At 39.8% G+C, this 20558-nt stretch overlaps 1 protein-coding gene across 1 annotated transcript in view; it reads right to left on the bottom strand.

Annotated features, from left to right (window-relative positions):
• Nucleotides 1-838: 838 nt before the first annotated feature.
• The window catches only part of LOC149183892 (Pyridoxal-5'-phosphate-dependent enzyme family protein), a 134975-nt gene continuing 115255 nt past the window's right edge, over nucleotides 839-20558 (bottom strand). The window contains exons 5-7 of the mRNA XM_089417302.1: nucleotides 2145-2274; nucleotides 1704-1877; nucleotides 839-1335 (exon numbers count right to left, since the gene is read on the bottom strand). Of these exons, the coding sequence (XP_089273428.1) occupies nucleotides 1086-1335; nucleotides 1704-1877; nucleotides 2145-2274 (554 nt within the window). The 3' untranslated portion in view covers nucleotides 839-1085. The remainder of the gene's footprint in view (nucleotides 1336-1703; nucleotides 1878-2144; nucleotides 2275-20558) is intronic.

The following is a 20558-nucleotide window of genomic DNA, read 5'->3' as shown; positions in this document are numbered from 1 at the left end:
GAGGGTAGCTCTGCTGGCACTCAACTAGCTCGTGGAATACTGCACAGCACGTTAGCAAAGGAGGAGGAGTGGTACAAGTATGCGTGTCGTATCGTGGAAGAGCCTACCACAGACGACCTCCAAGAGGTCCATCCTGATTGACAACTAGGCTGCCAGGTGTCACCCTTCTGCCAACTGGAGTTTTCTTATGCTGTTGGTTGATATTTGCTATGTTGTGCTTTGTGAAAACTTTCCTTTCGGTTGATTTTTGATATGTTTTGTTTTTTGTCAAAACTTGTAACCCTGCGTGGGTTTTTATCTGGTTTCATGGACTGGTTTCCCCCTCGAAGGGGCAGTTGCGCTTAAGCTGTGATATTTTGTGACAAATGTTGTTCAGCACTGCTGAGGCCAAAGCCTCGTTGTACTTTTATTTTGTTTCATATCAATAGAATAGTTTTACTTAGAAAAAAAAATAATAATAATCTGAACATCGAACATTTCAATGATTATCATCAACCAATTGGGTTTGGATATTGCCCTTGGGACATTCTTTTCTCCTTAAGATTTTAGGAAATTGTGCCCTTTGGCTGAGTTAGTTGAAGTACACTAATCCTAGGCTAGTTTCCTCTCCTATACCAATGATCAAACTTAGGATTAGTTCATGGATTCCCCCCTTGGCTACAATTTTCCTGGCATAAAGAGTGGAGCAAACCAATAGAGACAAATAGTTATTCACTTGATAGTATCCTTGGGCTTTCCCCTTGAGTAAGAATGGGACTTTTTCCGAGAGATAACAGTAAATGTAACTCCAATTCTCGGTATCATTACAAATTTGTAACTAGAGAAAAATCACACACAAGAAATATAAATGCTCAATCTGCTATTTCCCATCGGTATAAATATTATCAGATCTGACATTTGTTCAATGAACAGCTTCTTGCTTTACCAAATATTTGTCATACAAGTTATCACAAAGCAGTTGTTAACTGATCTTAGTTTACATGACCAAAGCCCCGATGAATTTTGAATTACTAAACTCATGAAGGAAATCGAGTTGGTTTGTACAAAACCAAATTTTATGTTGGACTATTTTCAATGTACATGGACTAATCAGGCCTGACAGTACTTTCATTAAGCACATGGAAGTATGACTTGTATCTTTGAGCCAATCCAAACAACCCTAATGTTCCCCCAGTGTGGAGCATTACAACATTCACATTACTGCATGTGCTCTTTTGACAGGTACGTGTTGCATACTCCCAGCTGGCAAGGGTGTACACTGGATCTACTAAGATACCTGTCTGCTGAGCAATCTGTCTGCATAGCTCCACTTCTCCTTTTAATACATTACCAAATCTGAACGAATGAAACAATAAAATTAGAATTCAAAGACATAAATTCTCCTGAAAGAATCAAAAAAGAAAACAAGGATGCAACATATCGCCAATTGACCTCTTGGTGATCAAAGTTCATATTAACCAGAGCATAGATGTAAGTGGTTCAGTATAGGGAAGAAGGTTCAGTGATAAGAGATAAAACAGGTGCATACAATCACAGACAAACTCACAGAAAAAAAGCAACACTTTCTTTAGGAGCTGACTTCAGTAAACTATCTAAAATGAGAAAAGATCTTAATATAGATGATGTACAATTTTGAAACCTCTTGTTCAAGGGGAAATAATTTTGAATACTCATACTTGTCTAGGCAAAGCCAGGTTTCTTACTTCCTTGGCAAGCAACGGTCCACCCACTGAACAAGATTGGCAGACTTTTCATCAAAGCCAAATTCATGATCACCCATCATAAGCTTCTTAAAGTCAGAAAGTAAGCGAGCTTCATGCTTTTTGTATCCTTCAACTGTATCAGCTAGCATCACCCCTGTCACTTTCCATGGCAATCTGAAAGGTAAACAAAGACAATAATTATGCTTCTAAATAAACAATAACAACAAAGTTCTAAACCTAATACTTTTGAAATGGAAAAAGTGCCTAGACATGTCTAGCATATTACAAAGTATGCAAGCAGTAGAGAAAATGATGAAAGAGCACATCAAGTCAAAAAGATAGATATGCAAGTATCAGTCAATACTGGAATTACATTCATATCAACTTATGTAAGCAAGATGAGATGTACCTGAGGAAGATATGGACATATATTTGAGTTACCTTAACAATAAAGCTCCTAATGCTAATCCGACAGCTGTTGTTCCTGTTCCAGAGTCAACAACAATTTGCAAACTTTGCTTTCTTCCAAATACAGAAGGCTGGGCAAGATAATCAATGAGCCTGATCAGACCTAGAAAATGGAAAGAAGAATGAGTAAATGACTTTTGTTGCTTAGAAACTTTTAATTAACCTATCTGAATAAAATATAGCTTTCATTATATATTACTAAGAATTTCAAGTGTTTGATGGAAAATTATTAGACACACTTTGTAGCCTTATAAACAAAACCCAAGTATAAGTTGATGCCACCATTGTCCATGATCTGTATAACAACAATTTTGGCAACAAGAAGGGGTAAAAAAATTGCAGAAAGGTATGCATGTTGAGATGATTCCCGACAACTAAAACCCTCTAATTTGCTTGCAATAAAATTTGGGACATGGAATGCAACACGACATCATTGAATGCATTCCGACTCTGTTTATGTTCTGAAAATTATTTGCATGCTTGAAAACCACAAGATCTTGATATTCTATCCAATTAATGTTTGACTAAGAAACACTGTGTACATTGGGGCAAAGCCAACTAATCAAGCCTGAGAGTTATTTTCAAGTCCCCTTGGATTTTGTTGTGTTGAGAAATCTAGGGCATAGAAATTAAGTGATTTCTCTTCTATTAGTAACTGTTTGTGAGTGTTTTTACTTCTTTAAATTAAGATCTTCTTTTACTTAGGTTATTAGTGTTCTTCATCAAACAGCTACCAATGCATAAACCATAAAGAGACGAGACACAGAATATAGGCTATCAGCCAGAGCCAAAACCTCTCACTCTTTGAGAGGAAAACCCGAACAAATTCTTCTTCTTAAAAAAATTCCAATTGACGAATACCAAGACCAAGACCCTTGACCTATTTGCCTCTCCAAGACCAAAACACAAGTTCCCTTCCACTGCTCTTTGTGCCCAAGTCAATACTAGTCAAACTTTTGCTTCTTCCTTCTTTTCGGCTACCCTTCAATCTCGGCTTCCTTCTGCTTCAGATCTGCACTGTATTTCGGCCCTAATTGCTGCACATATGGTGATTTAACCTCATCATCTCCTTCACTTGGACTGGAAGGTTTTCTTCTTCAACTTGGATTTCTTGAATACTCCTTGATTAGGCCTTTAGCACAGCAAGGAGATCTTCGGCCCTTTTTCTGCAGCAGTAACCCTCTCCTTTCCTCTCACGTGTGGAGATCAGCCCTAAAAACAGTCCCAAACAGATCTTATTCTAGTTTTCCTCCTTTGCTTGGATAGAGAGACTTCTTATGAGATCTTTGCATTCCTTTTTCTGCCTTTGACCGAATTGCAGACCACGAAAATACTTCTCTGAAATTTTGTGCTGAAATGGAATTCAAACTGCCCTATTTATAGTTGTTGCCCATGTTAATTAGCCGGCTTGAAAGGAGGATGAGCCAACGTGTCCATTTGAGAGATTATATTATTCTTTTAAAGCCGACTTTGTCTTGGACTTGTAGGGCCTTCTTATACCTTTTATGACTCATACAAAAATGTAACGTGTCCAAGAAGGGTCCTTCATACATGACATAGACTCGAATTGATTTTTATGACTAGATGACAAATCCTAAAGGCTCACAATGGGAACCATCACTAAAAGTAAATTCCTTGCTCATGAAACCCAAGAGACAAGGATTACAATAATAATTGTATTTTTTTTCTTTTCATCAATTACATACAATCACAATTACACGTCATTATGAAGACCGAACCTAGTTACTCTTTTCAACATGTTGCACCTGGAATAAGGCTGCACCTCAGGACTAGATCAAATTATTCATAGCTTCATCTCATTCTTGGCTACAATAGTGGGCAGAAAATTGTTGAAGGGTGAAATTCAGTTCTTGCCAACTTTCAAAGTAAAAAAGCTAAAAACTACATAAATGCCCACAAGAGTGTGGTCTAGCAGCAACCAATGAGGTGATCAAGCTTGTGTTAACACACAGACCTGGGTCCAACCCTACCCCTCAGAGTGGATGCAAGTCTTGGGTGATTGTGACAATAGATAGTAGATATGTTCCCCATAGCACGCCAGCTAGTAAAGGGACCATTGTAAGTTCCTATATGCAGTATTTCCCATTACAAGATTTTAAAAATTTACATAAATATATTTTGTTAAAGGTAATATTCAAGTAATATGAGCTGGGATGGAGCAAGATGAGAAGCTTGGAAACTTTATCTCGTATGAAAATAGAACTTGCTCAGGAAAACAGGCAAATTCTATTAACTCATTCATCTTATCAATTATATGAGAAGAGGGGGCCTCTAAATAGCCCTTACATGCACTTACCAGCTTATGAATTACCAATTCTCTAGAAAGACATTACTGTTGCACAGAAAGATGTATTCTAAAGCCCCGTATGTGTGAGATGTGTAATATATGTCTTCAACACTGAGGTGACACTTGGGATTTATAAATAATAATACCCAATAAATAATTGAACATCCGCCCTATGCAAAATACTAAAATACATACATACAAACATATATAAAGAGATTGTATATTATCAAAGGAAATTATGCAATAAGCATATATTATCAAAGAAAGTATATGATGAACACATATTATCAATATCAATTTTAACTTTTCATTGAGTTGCACACAAACCAATGTTGCAAAAGTCAGACTTGGAAATATCGGCAAGGATCCAAGAATTGAAAAAGTCGTAGAAGTTGAGAGAAAATGAAAAAATCGGCAAAAACTTGGCAAAATTTAAAAAGTACAAAATAATCCATTTTTTCAATTTCGAAAAACTCTCGATTTTTTACGATTTAATCTTGGTTTTTGTATTTTAACCCCGATTTTTACGATTTAATACCGATTTTAATAATTTAATCCCATTTTTTTCAATTTCAAAAAACTCACCAAAAAATCAGCCGATAAAATCACTTAGTTGAAAATCTTGCAATTTGGCAATTTTATTGGGATTTAATCCCTGATTTTGGTAACAGTGACACAAACACACCAATGTACATTGTAGAGCCATCTCAACTCTGGAAATTTTAAGCACCGAGAGATTTTCATCTCAATCTCTTTATGATCCATCTTGGTGCTTATTGCCCTCACAAGGGCAACTACTTCCAAACCACCCTCTCAAGGGCACATTGATGTTGTTGGGTGTTGAGAAATCAATGCTAATAGAATTAGGGTTAGATTTCTCTTTCTTGATAATTACTTGTGAATTATGTTGCCTTCTTTTACTTATTTGTTGTATTATCTTTCATCAAGCAATTACCAAATTATGTGTGTATGAAGATCACAAAAGCACAAGACACAAGATGTAGGCACTCTGCTAGGGAAAAACCCCTATCTAGGGGAAAACTCAGTCAAAATCTGTTCCTTCAATATTTTTTCCTAAGACTCTTCAACCTACACACAGACCTCCTCCACACCAAGTCAGCCCTTCCTTCTTCGATCCAAAACTTCGACCTAGCAGCAGCAGCACTTCGACCCTAGCAACTTCGACTTGGCAGCGACAGGGAACAACTAGTAGCAACAACAACTTCGACTTTGACAAAGAGACTTAGATCTCTTAAAGTAGCCCACACAAGAGAGAGATAGATATCCCAAAACTTCGATTTTGTCCTTCCCTTCCTTCTTGACCAATTTCGCACTCCTTTTAGCCTCTTTCTCCAACTTCACACTTTTTCCTAGCTCTTTCTTGGATATCGAACTTGTGAGAGAGAGTGTGTCCAAATGAATTTGATCTGCTTCAATATATATGCTTATGGTGAGGTCAAATTGCCCAGTTGAGGTTGACTTGGTGTGGAGGTGACATAATTCATTTTTGACTCAAAAATAATTATTTTTACATAGTCTCATAAAATATACAATGACTCTAATGAATTAATATTAATCCTAGGAGTCCACAATGGGGACTTTGACTAATAAAATGATGATCCAAGCATGAAACCCGTGCTTTAATAAGTCATTGTAAAAATAATTAAAAAATCTTTTTCATTCTTTTGACAAGTACATTACATAATGACTCAAATACATTTATGAAGACCAAACCTAGCTACATTCTTCAACACTCCCTCTTAACTAGGGAGGTATTCATAACAAGTACAAGGAAGATCTCAAACTATATGAACTATGAAGAGTTTAGGCACCGCAATGCCATGGACTAGATTCTTGACAAGGGTAATCTATCCAAGGTCTCTCAACAATTTAGGAACCGCAATTCCATGGACTAGATTCCTGAGCAGGGCAATCTATCTGAGAAGGACTAAGATGGACTAAAGCTTTCAGCCTCTCTAGGTACCATCAGGCTTACTTGCTAACCATCAACCCAGGGATCTAGGTGCGTATCTGAGGTCAAAGATCCATGACCAATGCCACCCTCCCTACCTCGGGAACTAGACATTAACAGATAGTGTCGGCCAAATGTCCTCCCAAGCAATGTGTCTCACACATAGCCTCAACAAATCTCTTCCAAACTTTTATCATCATCAACAAGATCAACAATATCAACTAAACCAAGCATGCTTCTAAGATATTCAAACTTCTTATTAGGAAGAGACTTTGTTAGTATATCAGCTACCTGATCGTCTGTCGAGACATACTGTAGCTTCACGATCCCATCCTACACCAAGTTCCTAATGTAGTGGAACTTATTATTGATATGCTTCGTCCTAGCATGAAACACGAGATCTCCAGACATCTTGATGCAACTTTGATTATCACAGTTTATCATAGTAGGATCCAGAGGCTTCTCGAACAAATTTGTCAAAAGCTTCCTCAACCATACAGCCTCCTTTCCTACTTCACATGCAGCCACATACTCTACTTCAGCACTACTCAAAGCAACGGGATCTTGCTTTCTACTCATCCATGAGATCATGGCAGATCCCAAACTAAAGCATCCACTTGTAGTGCTTCTTCCATCGATCTCACTGCCACCCCAATCAGAATCTGTGAAGCCAATCAGCTTGACTTCCTTGCTATTGTACTTTAGGAAGTGATGTATAGTGCCACGAAGATATCTCAATATATGCTTGGCAGCTATCCAATGATCATGACGAGGCTCCAACTGAAACTGACTAAGAATGTTCACAGCAAAGCATATATCCGACCTAGTATTTACCAGATACATCAGAGAACCCACCAACTAACGATAGGAGGTAGGATCCACAAGACTTGAGTCAGAGCTCCTCAACTTCTTGAGATTGGTGATCATAGGAGTAGTCATGGGCTTGGAATCCATCATCCCAAATTTCTGCAACAACTTGATGATATAATTTCCTTGCCCCAAATATATCTCCCTATGATTTTGCCATACTTCCAAACCTAGGTAATAGTGCATCAGACCTAGATCCTTCATCTCAAATTCAGCGGCCAACATCTTCTTGCATTCTTGCATTCTTCACTCCACACCTGTAATGAATAGATCAACCAGATACAATAGAATAATGACTGGTTCATTATCCACAACTTTGATGTAGAGATTTGGATCAACGGAACTCTTCACGAACCCAATTATTAGAAGATATGCATCCATTCTTGCATACCATGCCCTAGGATCTTGCTTCAAACCATATAAGGCCTTCTTGAGCCTACAAACATGAGTATCTTTGCTATTTACTTCAAAGCCTTTGGGTTGCTCAATGTATACTTCCTCATCAATAGTCCCATTCAAAAATGTTGTCTTCACATCCATTTGATGGATATTCCATCCCATTGTATCAGCCAATGAAACCAAAGATCTAATGGTAGTATAGCTTGCAGTGGGTGCAATAGTTTCTTCATAATCTATGCCTTCTTTTTGAGATAAACCCCTTGCAACAAATCTAGATTTGTATTTGTCTATACTTCCATCAACAGCGTGTTTGACCTTGTAGATCCATTTTGAGGTGACAACCGATTTGTCACTAGGTCTAGGAACGATTTCCCAAACCCCATTCTTCATGATGGATTGATATTCTTCCTTGATAGCTTGTTGGAAAATCATAGTTATGTTAGGGTTTGATTCTCCTTTCTTGATAATTACTTGTGAGTGTGTTGGCTTCTTTTACTTCTTTATTATTTCATCTTTCATCAAGCAATTACCATATTATGTGTGTATGAAAATCACAAAACAAGAGACACAAGATATAGGCACTATGCCAGGGCAAAACCCCCCTCAAGGGGAAAACCTAGTCAAGATAATTCTTCCTTTCAATAGTATTCTTTGAGACTCTTCACCCTAGACCAAGACCAGACCTTCCCTCCACACCAAGTTAGCCTCCCAGATCTTCGACCCCTTCCAGCAACTTCGACTAGGCAACAGCTTCCGGCAACAGTGAAACTTGGAAGACTTTGATCTCCCAATCCAAAGCACGAAACAGAGAGAGAGAGGCACCAAAAGTTCAATTTTCTTCTTCTCCTTAGACTTCCCCAAACTCGCACTTCCTTCGACTTCCCAGCAACAAACTTCGCACTTCTCCAGCTACTCTTGAGATATCGAACTAGCTTGAGAGATGATGCTCCAAATGACTTCGACTAGCTTGTATTTATAGGCTTCTTGTGGGTCAAATTAGGGTCCTTAGGCCGACTTGATCTCTCTTAGGCCGACTTGATGTGGAGGATACATAAATCATATTTGACTCAATACTAAACCTTTTTACATGATTCAAAAGCCCAAGAAGGGTCTCTTTGAATGTACAATGACTCTATAAACTCAATATTAATCCTAGGAGTCCACAATGGGGACTTTGACTAATATAATGATGACCCAAGCATGAAACCCATGCTTTAATAAGTCATTGTTACAATAATAAAAAATATTTTCTTTATTCTTTTGACAAGTACATTTCATGATGACTCAAGTACATTAATGAAGACCGAACATAGTTACATTTTCCAACATAGCCTTCTTCCATACTTCTTGATGAGCAACTTCTTCAAAAGTAGATGGTTCAGATTCAATTAATTTTGTCATATATGCAGCATATCCAGAATATCTCTTCAACCTTTTGCTTTCTCTAAAGGTCCCTTTCGTAGCTCCATGTCCTTAGCATCTTCAAGAGTAGTTTTTAACCAATTTTGCCTCTTCCTTGTGTTCGGTATGATCACAGGTTAAATAGGCTCACTTGGTCCTATTGAGAAATCTAGGGCATCAATAGTTAGGTGATTTCTCTTCAATTAGTAACTGCTTGTGAGTGCTATTTACTTATTTAGATTAGGATTTTCTTTTACTTAGATTGTTAGTGTTCTTATTCATCAAACAGCTACCAATGAGCGAACATAAATAGACGAAACACGAAATGTAGGCTATGAGCCAGGGCAAAACCTCTCACTCTTTGAGAGGAAAACCCGCACAAATTCTTCTTATAGAGACTCCAATTGACAGATACCAAGACCAAGACCCTTGACCTATTAGCCATTCCAAGACCAAGACACTAGTTCTCTTGACTATCTTCTGCTCCTTTTCGTCTTCTTGACTCCTCTTCCGCTTTGACCTTCTTTGCTCTGAGACATAGATACAATGATAGCATTAAAACGAATTGAGATCATCTCCTATCTGAGCATAGCAACAAATTGTAGGCACACTTGAGATGTCACTAAAACATATCACTGTGATGTCACCTAAATGTAGCAGTACTGAAGCTAAGATAGCACCGAATTTGTGACATTGAGATAACACTGAATCATTGTGATATATTACTGAACTATAGTTTCTTCATACCACCGAACTGTGGTCTCCATTACAGCACCGAATTGTGACTTATTCATAGCACCGAACTGTGGTTGACATACCCTTGTCCGAATTGTGTTCCTCTGCTATAGCACCGAGTCCTCCTTTCAGAAATCTGAACATTTGTTTCTATGATTAACCCTAAACAAATCCTCGTCGCTCCTTCATCTCCTATCCGAGTTCCTTCTGCAATTGACACCCGAATTTCAAAAGTAATCTGAACTCCTTGATTGTGGAAATGCGAAGACCCTGCCCACATATATATAGTGGTTTGTCCCATCTAAATAAGTCGACTTGTGAATCTGAATAGGTTTGTCTCCAGTAGGTGAGTCGACATGAGTTCTTCTCTCTATCTTGACGCCGACTTGAAGAGGAGTAACTAGTGCTTGTCTTGGAGAGCTATTTGACAATTCTATACTCATTTACATTTGTAACATGCCCAATAAGGGTTATACATGACATTGACTCTTCAACTTTAATGACTAGATGACAAATCCTAAAGGCTCACAATGGGGGCCATCTAAAAATAAAATCCTTACTCATGAAACCCATGAGTCAAGCATACAATCATTTTATTTTTCTTCTTACATCAATTACATAAAAATCACAATTACACATGTCAATATGAAAACCGAACCTAGTTACACTTTTCGACACTCCCTCTTAACTAGGGAAGTATTCATAATTGTACTTAGTCATTTTCAATCTAAAAAATTTCTCATAAGAATCGAATTGGTAACCCATCTGTATAGCATCATATCAACCAGCATTGTCACATAGCAAGGCCTTGACTAACAGCTCTATCTCTCCACAAGATCTGAGCTCAATGCTAGCAAGACCAATGATTTATAGACACTCTCATCATTGTCTCTCCCGGAACATACCCCACCCGGGTTCTCAGGGTGTGTTCCACCGGGACTATTCTTATCTTGGATTCCCAGTCCTCAAAGAATATCAGTCTTTTTACGACTACTCTTATCTTGGATGCCCTATCTCATCCTCAAAGAGCATCGGATGCCAGATGTTTACCCAATCCTCCATTCTGTCTTCCCAAGTGAAGACCAGAATGATGTGTCTATCTCTCCCTCTCAATTAGGGAGGACATATCTATTCCAATAAAGGAATGTACTCATTCCTACGAAAGGAATGTACCTAAGCTCCCTCTTGGCTTAGGAATTTCCAAGTTTCTTCCAAGTAAGAAACTTGTTTTCAGGCTCCCTCTTAATTAGGGACCTACAGCAGCTCCTCAGGTGGAGATGATGGGACAATCAGCTGCTTGAAGAACTCCTTCCTTCGATGTCATGAATTTCTTTGTCACAGAGTCTTCATCTTTTGGGACTTCTACATAGGGCACATACCATCCATCACTTTCATTCACGAGACAGTCATGTCATCATTCCTTTCATCAAAAAGTGATCCATCAGTCTACATTTGGCCTTGCTTCATGTCATGCTGCCTTCTTCATGCTATCTTCTTCGGAAGGATCTTACATCCCTGTACATGTTTCTTCTTGGAAGACATCCATAGTTCTTCCCTTGGCAACCCTGCATAAGCCCAACAAGATATTTGTTAAAAAATAAGAAATGAACACTTAAATCAAAATTTCCTTTGTGATGGTCTTTCATCATGACATCTTCCAGTTTGCATTAGCATCTTGCATACATGTTGACATATCTCCCAAAGATATCCATTGTCAAGGGTCTCCATTTTTTTACTTCCATCAGAGTCTTCATATCTTTCTAGGAGATTTCCTAGTCAAATCTTCTAGTCCTCAGATGTTGATTGCATTTTCCATGGTTGCATAGTCCATGATCTCTTCCTTCCTTTCTTCACTTGTTTAATTCCCAAGAACTTCCAATCAAAGTTCCTCTAATTACTCTCAACCACCTCATTTTCATATGAGGACATATTATGTTGATTTCATCTAGTGTGGCCTATGCCTTCCTGCATCCTTTCAAAGGAGGAGATCCTTTTCCTTTGATCATACTTCTCAAGATAGAGCAGTGATTCATGTTACCTGCAACCATACGACGTGACTTTATAGTATCGAATACAAGCATACATACCTCATTTACCTTTAGGTCATCCAGGGTTCTTTCAGCAGCTTCCTTGATTGAAAAGAGCTTCAACCCCTTGATCTGATTCATCTCTTATGTCATCATAACATCATCCCATGAATTCCACAAGTTGGAATTCCTGATGAAACACTTGCTTCCACTCTAGATTGGTGAACCTTCCGATGAGGATTCTATTAGAGAATCTTGCATATTCCTATCCAGATGTTTCCATTTTGAGTGATGTATGATGAGACTTGTCCTGGATGACTTCTTCCATTTTCCCACAAGTGTCACTTGAGCTTTCAATGAGGTTCCCAAGAGCTATATCCTTCATAGTTGACTACCATAGATTTTGTTTCAGACATCCTTCATGTTTCCTATGATGATGTCACGAACTCTTACTTCTAATGCTTTTCCTTTCTGCGGACCTAATTTTCCAAAATTCCCTTTCCTTCCGGCAAATGTTTGAATTCTTTCATTTGATTTTTCAACATTTTTTGCCCTCAACCTGTCATTTCCTATCTTGCATAGAAACCACAAGTTGTTGAATGGGATAGCTTTCTTATCCTTATAGACATTTGTTACCTTGTTCATCAGTTAGTGCATTTAGAACAATGAGGATTATCTCCTTATCCGATATCATCTCTCCCAAATCTTGCAATTGAGATCTTATGAAGATATCCCTTCAACTTTGATACCTTCAATTTGTGTAGATCAGATCTAAGTGATATGACCTTTCTTATCGCATCTTCAGAGAATAGTTCTACCAGCTTATCATATATCTCTTTTGATGTCTCCAATCCTGCTATATAGGGAATGAGGGGACCTTTGACTGATTTCATAAGAATCCCTTGAGCCCTTTGATCCCTTTCCATGTATTCAGATAATGCTTGACCTTCAGATGGTTTGGATACTTTTCCATTGATATGATCAATGACTTCACTTTCTTTGAGGACTATGTCTATCCTCCTTTTCCATGCAAGGAAGTTCGATGACCCAACTAGCTTATAGATCTCCTTGCAAAACGAAGTCATTTTACTAGATTAGATTATAGAATAAAAGATACTTACTTGACAAGTGAAGATGAAATCTTCAACTTGATCCTTTTGATGGTGGTTGACGAAGATGTATTAGTGCCCCTTTTGGATGATCTTCTTCCAAATGAAATTCCTTCTTTAATAAAAGCATATTGCCCCTTTTATGATGACAAACACCTTTCGATCTAGCTCCATTTATTGATGATGATTGATGAGGATGTCTTGATGCTTCCTTGGATGATCTTCTTTAAGGATAAGGAGGGGATCCTTGCTTCAATGAGAGGGAACTTGCCTTATAGCCTTTTGAAGATGATGGCAATGCCTTTAGCCTTCTTTGGATAACTAGCCTTCAAGATATCTCGACTTCTTTGGTGGTGAATGAGTGTAAATCCAGAAATGCTTCTAGGGTTTCGAATTTCTCCAAGATGATGTGATCTTTGTCCTTGAAGTGCTTCTCTTGGATGTCTATACTTTGGGCTACCTTGCTTTTGTAGATCTCTTCAACTTGATGAGGGTCTTTGTGGTCTTTTGATGATGACTAGAGGATCCAAAACTTTTGCTGGTGTAGACTTCTTCTTCGATCTAGGGTTTGATACTTTGATGTAAATCTATACTTTGATATCCTTTGACTTGCTTTGATGCCTTTCTTGAAACTCGATCCTTGAGTGTCTCTTTATTAGATGCCCTTTTCTTGACTTTGTCACCTTAGCTCTAATGCCATGTTGAGAAATCTAGGGCATCAATAGTTAGGTGATTTATCTTCAATTAGTAATTGATTGTGAATGCTTTTTACTTCTTTAGATTAGAATCTCCTTTTACTTAGATTATTAGTGTTCTTCTTCATCAAACAGCTACCAATGCACGAACATAAATAGACAAGAGACACAGAATGTAGGCTATGAGCCAGGGCCAAAAGTTCTCACTCTTTGAGAGGAATGTTAGTTTTTGTAGCATCGAATGTGTTCTAGCCTTGAAATTTTGTGGCGAGGTCAGAATACATGAGATTTGCAAAACCCAAAAATTGTTTCTGGAAATTCCACCTAGAGTCGATTTAATTAAAATAATTAATCATTTTTTAATGTTTCCTAAGCCTAAACTTAGGAAATATGATTAATTAAAGGGTATTAATTAAGTCATGGTGAGAATCTTCTAGAAAAAGACTTGGATAGAGTTCTAGTTAATCTTAGCCATCGATTAAGTTTTAACCGTGGTTGTTGATTTCTCAAACGAGAGATTATAAAAAGAAACTCAATGGGACTTGGACAACACACTTCAGCAGTTACTCAGTTGCCCAGGCATATCGATTTTCTCAGTGGTCGAAGTTCAGCAGAGGAGATAGAGCCAAAGGGTTAGTTGTCGGAGAGAGAGAGGGTATCAACAGTGGTCTGGGAAGTGTTGGACGAATTCAGGGAGAGACAACATGAGGAGAGACGCAGTAGACTAGAGCACTACGCAGAGGGTGACGCAGAGACACCAGCGTATGGTCATAGGGTCCATCTCGGGGTCAAGGAGTCGTTGTGGAGAGTGAGAAATTTGTTACTAAATTTCTCTCAGTATTTTTCCTCTGTTTTGTTGTCCAATTCTTGTACTTGAATTACTGCTGAAAATTTAATAAAGAAGCCCTCATCTGCTGCACCAGTTTTCCCGCATGGGTTTTTCCGAGGACAACTGTCCAATAATAACAGTATCAATATCTTTATGTGTGTGCTAGAATTTCTCCAATTTTCCAGCATTTATTTTTCTTCTGCGGTATTTGTTTTGTGAACGCTGCAGTGTATATGTTTCAATATTTGCCATAGGAAACTGCAAATAGTTTGTTTAATTGATTTAACAAATAGATAAAATATTATCAGTTGCTGCAGTAGGATTCTGGGTTTCGGAATTTTCACATGGTATTGGAGCGCAAATAAATGTTGGAGAGCTCAGTTGCAGAGAGGAGAAGGAGCTTCGTAGCACTACATAAGCAGTTGCTCGAAACCCCAGAGGTTGCACAGTCCCCTTGGCTAGGAGGGTCAGTTTTTGAGGAAAAGTCTATTTCTCTGAGAGAGTCGACAGAGAAATTAGATTTTCCAAATCGAGGATTGCCAGAGGCAGAGGGAGCAGCAGTATTTTTTGCAGAGTAGATTTCCAGCTGGGACGCAGTATTTTGCAACAACAAAATCAGTGTTAGGAAGGAAAGGAGAAATAGCACAGAAAATCATGGATAGAATCAATAGTCAGGAAGCCTCAGAATTATCTTCCAGGTTGGAGGATGAGTTTGCGTGCTTGTCAGGTTCGGCATCATCTGGTGTCTGGTATATTGATAGTGGAGCTTCAACTCATATGACAGGAGCTAGAGAATATTTCTCTAAATATCATGAGCAGATGGACTTCCATATCACTATGAGAAACATAACTAAATGTACTCTGGTAGGGAGAGGCATTTTAGACAGAAACAGGAACCAGCACCAACGCTACTAATGTACTGCATGTGTCAGGATTCGGTATGAACCTAATTTCAGTGTCCTAGTTATAGGATAAGGGGTACAATGTACACTTCGTGGGGAAGAAAGTGTATGTCAAACACTCTAGCTGGAAGAAGGTGAGACAGATTGGAGCTCGGAGCAACAGGTTATACAGGTTGCAGCTCGATTCTCCAATGGCACTGATAGGCAGTGATAATAGTAGTGGGAAGGAGCTGAACGAACTATGGCATAGGAGGATGGGACATTTACACCATGGAGCACTTAGGATGCTCAGAGAAACTGTAACGGGAGTTCCAGTTCTCAGCACAGAGCACGATGATGTGTGTAGAGGATGTGTACTTGGAAAGTATGCAAAGGCAGCATTTCCTAGAAGTGACAACAAAGCAAATGGCATGTTAGGATTGATTCACTCTGATATTTGCGGCCCTGTGTCCACTAGAGCCCTTAGCGATGGCGAATATTTCATCACCCTTATTGATGATCATTCCAAGAAGACCTAGATCTATTTCTTAAAGACCAAATATGAGGTCTTTGATCGGTTCGAGAGTTCAAGGCTCTCGTAGAGAACGCGACAGGGAAAAAGATCAAGGTGCTACGTTCAGATAATGGTGGAGAATACATAGATAAAGACTTCACAAACTTCTACAAGAAGGAAGGCATCAAAAGAGAATGGACAGCTCCATATAATCCTCAGCAAAATGGAGTAGCAGAGCGAAAGAACAGAACAATAGTGGGGGCTGCAAAGGCTATGTTATATGACCATGATTTGCCTGGATTTTGATGGGTAGAGGCATGCAACACAGCGGTATACATTCAAAACAGAACACCTCATCGAGCATTGGGGAAGAAAACGCTAGAGGGGGTCTTCACAGGAAAGAAGCCTAAAGTAAGTCACTTGAGGATATTCGGGAGCGTGGTTTACTGCCACATACCAGATGAAAAGCGCAGTAAATTGGATCAGACTACAGAGAAGGGGTTCGTCATAGGGTATAGCGAGACCTCAAAGGCATACAGGATCTACATACCTAGCAGTAGAAAGATTGTAATGAGGCAAGATGTAAAGTTCATGGAAGACAAAGCTTTTAGAAGATCTCGAGAAATGCCTGCAGGTGATCAGTTAGCAGAAGTTTCGTTAGTCCAACAGCAGGGACAACAAGTGGGACAAGCAAGAGGACAGTCACAGGGATCAAGTACGGTGACCAGTACTAGTATCTCCTCAAGGGTAGGAGATCCAGGGAGTTCTCAGCAGACAGAGCAGTAGGAACAGGAGGAGGAACTGATTGAACCTCCCACCACCAGTGGTAGAGCTAGTAGGGAAGTGCGTCAAACCTTGAGGGATGTAGAGGAGTTTGTCGAAGCTCCTAGGACAAACAAGAGACAGCGCAGGCAACCTGACAAATATCAAGCTTTGGTAGCTCAAGTTACAAAACCCTCCAGCTTTTAGGAAGCCGCACAGCATCAGGTGTGGGTGGATGCCATGGTAGAAGAATACAGTTCTATCATGACAAATGATGTTTGGGAGGTAGTGCCTAGACCAGAAGACAGATCAGTTGTAGGTTCCAGATGGATCTACAAGATCAAGTACGCTGCAAATGGCAGTGTAGAGAAGTACAAGGCTAGATTCGTGGCGAAGGGGTATGCACAAAAGGAAGGGATAGACTATGAGGAGACCTTCGCCCTAGTTGCCAAATATACCTCTATCAAATTTGTTATATCCCTAGCAACGAGGTTGGAATGGGAGATAAACCAGATGGATGTCAAGACAGCATTCTTGAACGGGGTGATAGAAGAAGAGGTGTATATAGAGCAACCTGAAGGCTTCGAAACTCATGAGAAGCACACTCATGTATGCAGGTTGAAGAAAGCCCTATACAGGCTCAAACAGGCACCCAGGGTGTGGTATGGTCGGATTGATAGTTATTTGCAGCAGTCGGGATTCAATGATTCATCAAGAGTGATACAAATCCCAATCTCTACTATTTGATGATGGAGAATGAGCCTCTCATTCTGGTTTTGTATGTAGATGACTTGTTTTTGACAGGATCATCAGGGCTCATAAAGGACTATAAAAGGAACCTTGAAGCATAATTCGACATGAAGGATATGGGGTTGACACACTATTTTCTAGGATTGGAAGTATTGAAGAAGGATGGAGAGATATTCCTTGGGCAACGGAGATATGCTACAGATATTCTGAAGAGATTCAAAAGGCAGGATTGTCGACCCATGACGACGCCCATGATCACTAATTGGAAAAAGATAGATGCATCAGGGGACAAGGAAGTCGACCCCACCTTGTACAAACAGCTCATTGGGTCACTCATGTATTTGGTTAACACTAGGCCAGACATTTGTTTCACTGTCAATACCCTTAGTCAATTCATGGTAGAACCGAAAAGGGTACATTGGATAGCAGTTAGGCACATTCATAGATATGTGCGTGGAACAGTCGGATATGGGTTGAAATATACTCGAGGAGATTGTAACACCCTCCTCCCACATCTACCCAAGTAACCATGCCAACCAGGGTAAACATGCGACGAGAGGCTACTATGATTGGATTCGACCTCCTATGTGACCTTAAGGAAGTGGAATCGACGGAAACATAACACATAGACATTCAACATCAACTTCAGGATCCTCAGGAACCAATCCAACACTTCAAACAGCTTGCCCTTGGGTCCTACTGAAGTTTTGACCAACTTAGGCCTCAATCGCTCTCATGGTATAGGCATGACAACGTCCAGAAACCCAAAGTCGCTCTCATAGGCTTTCATGCCAGCATCAAGGGACCCATTTTGTCAGTGTTGTGCCAGCGTCCCCAGGATTTGAGCCACTTTTTCAGGCCCAGAGCCCAGGTCACTGCCCAGAATGGAATGATAACTTAAGACTAGTAAAAGAACAGGGAAACAATGATGCAAAAGCAATAAGTTAAACAAGACCTTAATCAAACCCCTACTAGCCATAACACGCAATTCATCAAACATATCGCAAACATGTAATCTACAAGTATAACCAACAGAATTAAACATAGGGATCTCAAAATTATCTGAGAATCACTAAGAACCATTGTTCTCTCATGTCATTTGTTGCATTATCATCTATTAGGTCATAGACACATTATCCATTCATTTGCAAGTAAAAACATGTTGAGAGCCTGTTGACAGTGCTGGACCCGCCAACATGTAAGGGGATCTCCCCGGTAAGAAGTCCCAATTAGACCTCAAACCGTTTGGTGTAGGAGTCCCAGCAGTGGGTCGTAAAGTAATGCCTTGACCGCGATGTCGCACAGAGGCAAGTAAGATAACTCTGTCAGTAGCAAGGGTGTGACCACTGCAGTGAGTCAAGGAAGGTGTATGAGAGGTTCTAACACAGGTGGGTGAGATGAGGGTGAAGGTGAGTTCCAGGTTGAAAGGGATCAGTCCCAACTCGGCTAGGAACACACAACACACAGGACATACACAGCTTCTAGCGGAGCAGTCCACTCAGATGCGGTAGTCACAACATACAAGGTAAGATAACACGTACAGCACTCACAGATCAGTCTGAACGAGTGCAACGGTTGTTACAGCAAGGTTCATGTGAAAGGTTTGTCTGATGTCTGGCAGAGCAGTCGACACGGACGAGACAGCATTAACAGCATATACAACACATTTCCATTAATAGATTATGCATTACAACAAATGAATTAGTTCAGATGTAGAGCACAAGTTAAAGCAACATGCATTACAAGTGTTAAAGATCAGTGTTACAACAAATACAATACATGTGTGAAAACATGTTGGCTCTTATTATATAAAGAAGTGTAAGTTCCAATCATACAATACATCCATTTAAACCTACTAGCTCCAACAGTGGAACGTTACAGCCACATCTGCCTGCTCCTCCAAAGAGATGAACTAGCTCTGTGCTGTGGAAAAGCCAAGGCGCGTTACAATACTGTCCAAGCTCTTTCCAAGATAGTCTTATCAAAAGCTTGGCTAACCAAAAGCTCTTACAATGAGTTATGAGGAACTATTTATAGCAAAGGGTGGGGTGACCCTTGACATTCCCCTTTGTGACAGTTCAACTACCCTCATGACTCTTCACCTACTCTATGACTGTTACATCTAACTATTGACACTTGACTTACAATTGACATGACTTAACATTACAATGCACATGTACTCATGTGAGACAACATGGTTTGAGCAAGCCTTGCAAGACATCACTAACACTCGGTCCGCTGTGATGAGACCAACTCTTTGACATGCTTGTGATGATGAAGGTGGTGAGCTGATGCCAAGCTTGGTCGTCTATGATGGTGTGCATGCACCTCATGGTGACATGTTGCTGAAGCGAACTCCTGCCTCTGTTGCAAATGGTGCATTGGTTCGGAGCCTTCATCCAACTCGTCTGCTAACATGCGCATGGTCTTCTTGGGTGCGACTGAACCAGCAACACACTGATGCATAGTGTCCGTGTTGATCTTCAAGTGTGTGTTGGTAGTCATGTGCATCAACTTGCCGAAGTACATGTTCAGCTCCAATTGGACTTGCTTCTTGTCTTCGCCTTGGTGAGTGAGTTGAATGGGTTGAATTGTATGTGTGTGCACAATGACCTGCATGATGTTGAATCCCTTGCATGCGATCAACAACACTGCTCACCAGGTCTGCTCCGTGTCAACTGCTGGGATGGATCATTAACTTGTACGGGCTCAGTTTCATCCATGAGTGCACGTTGCGCCCACTGTTGTTTCGGTTCCTGCTAGAACTCATTCGTCTGTCTGTGCAGCTTCATGTTCTTCCTGAGTTGCTGCTTTAGCACATGCAACTCCTTCTCTGTTCCATTCTCTATCTTCGCGCGATCTTCATGTTGCGTCGTCACCTCATAGCCTGAGTCTCCAAAGTTGCTTTCATTATTAGTGGATTTGCTTGATCTTGCAACTTTGTTCCACCTCTGTGTTGTCAACAACCTTCCTCTTGCATTCATTGCATTCATTGCATCCACTGCATTCACTGTGTTCGCTGCATTCGCTGTATTTGCTACGTTTGGTATGCTGCCTTCAGCTGTTGTTCATGATGTTGCTTGTTGTGATATCTTGATGTTCTTGTCTATGAACAACTTGATATCTTCGTGAGTAGGC

This window comes from Pinus tabuliformis, chromosome 3_2, assembly GCF_031772625.1.
Source record: "Pinus tabuliformis cultivar Carrire ecotype Pingquan chromosome 3_2, CPIR1, whole genome shotgun sequence".
Taxonomy (NCBI): domain Eukaryota; kingdom Viridiplantae; phylum Streptophyta; class Pinopsida; order Pinales; family Pinaceae; genus Pinus; species Pinus tabuliformis.
Note: the sequence above shows the minus strand (reverse complement) of the source record. Positions and strands in the feature narration are given on the sequence as shown.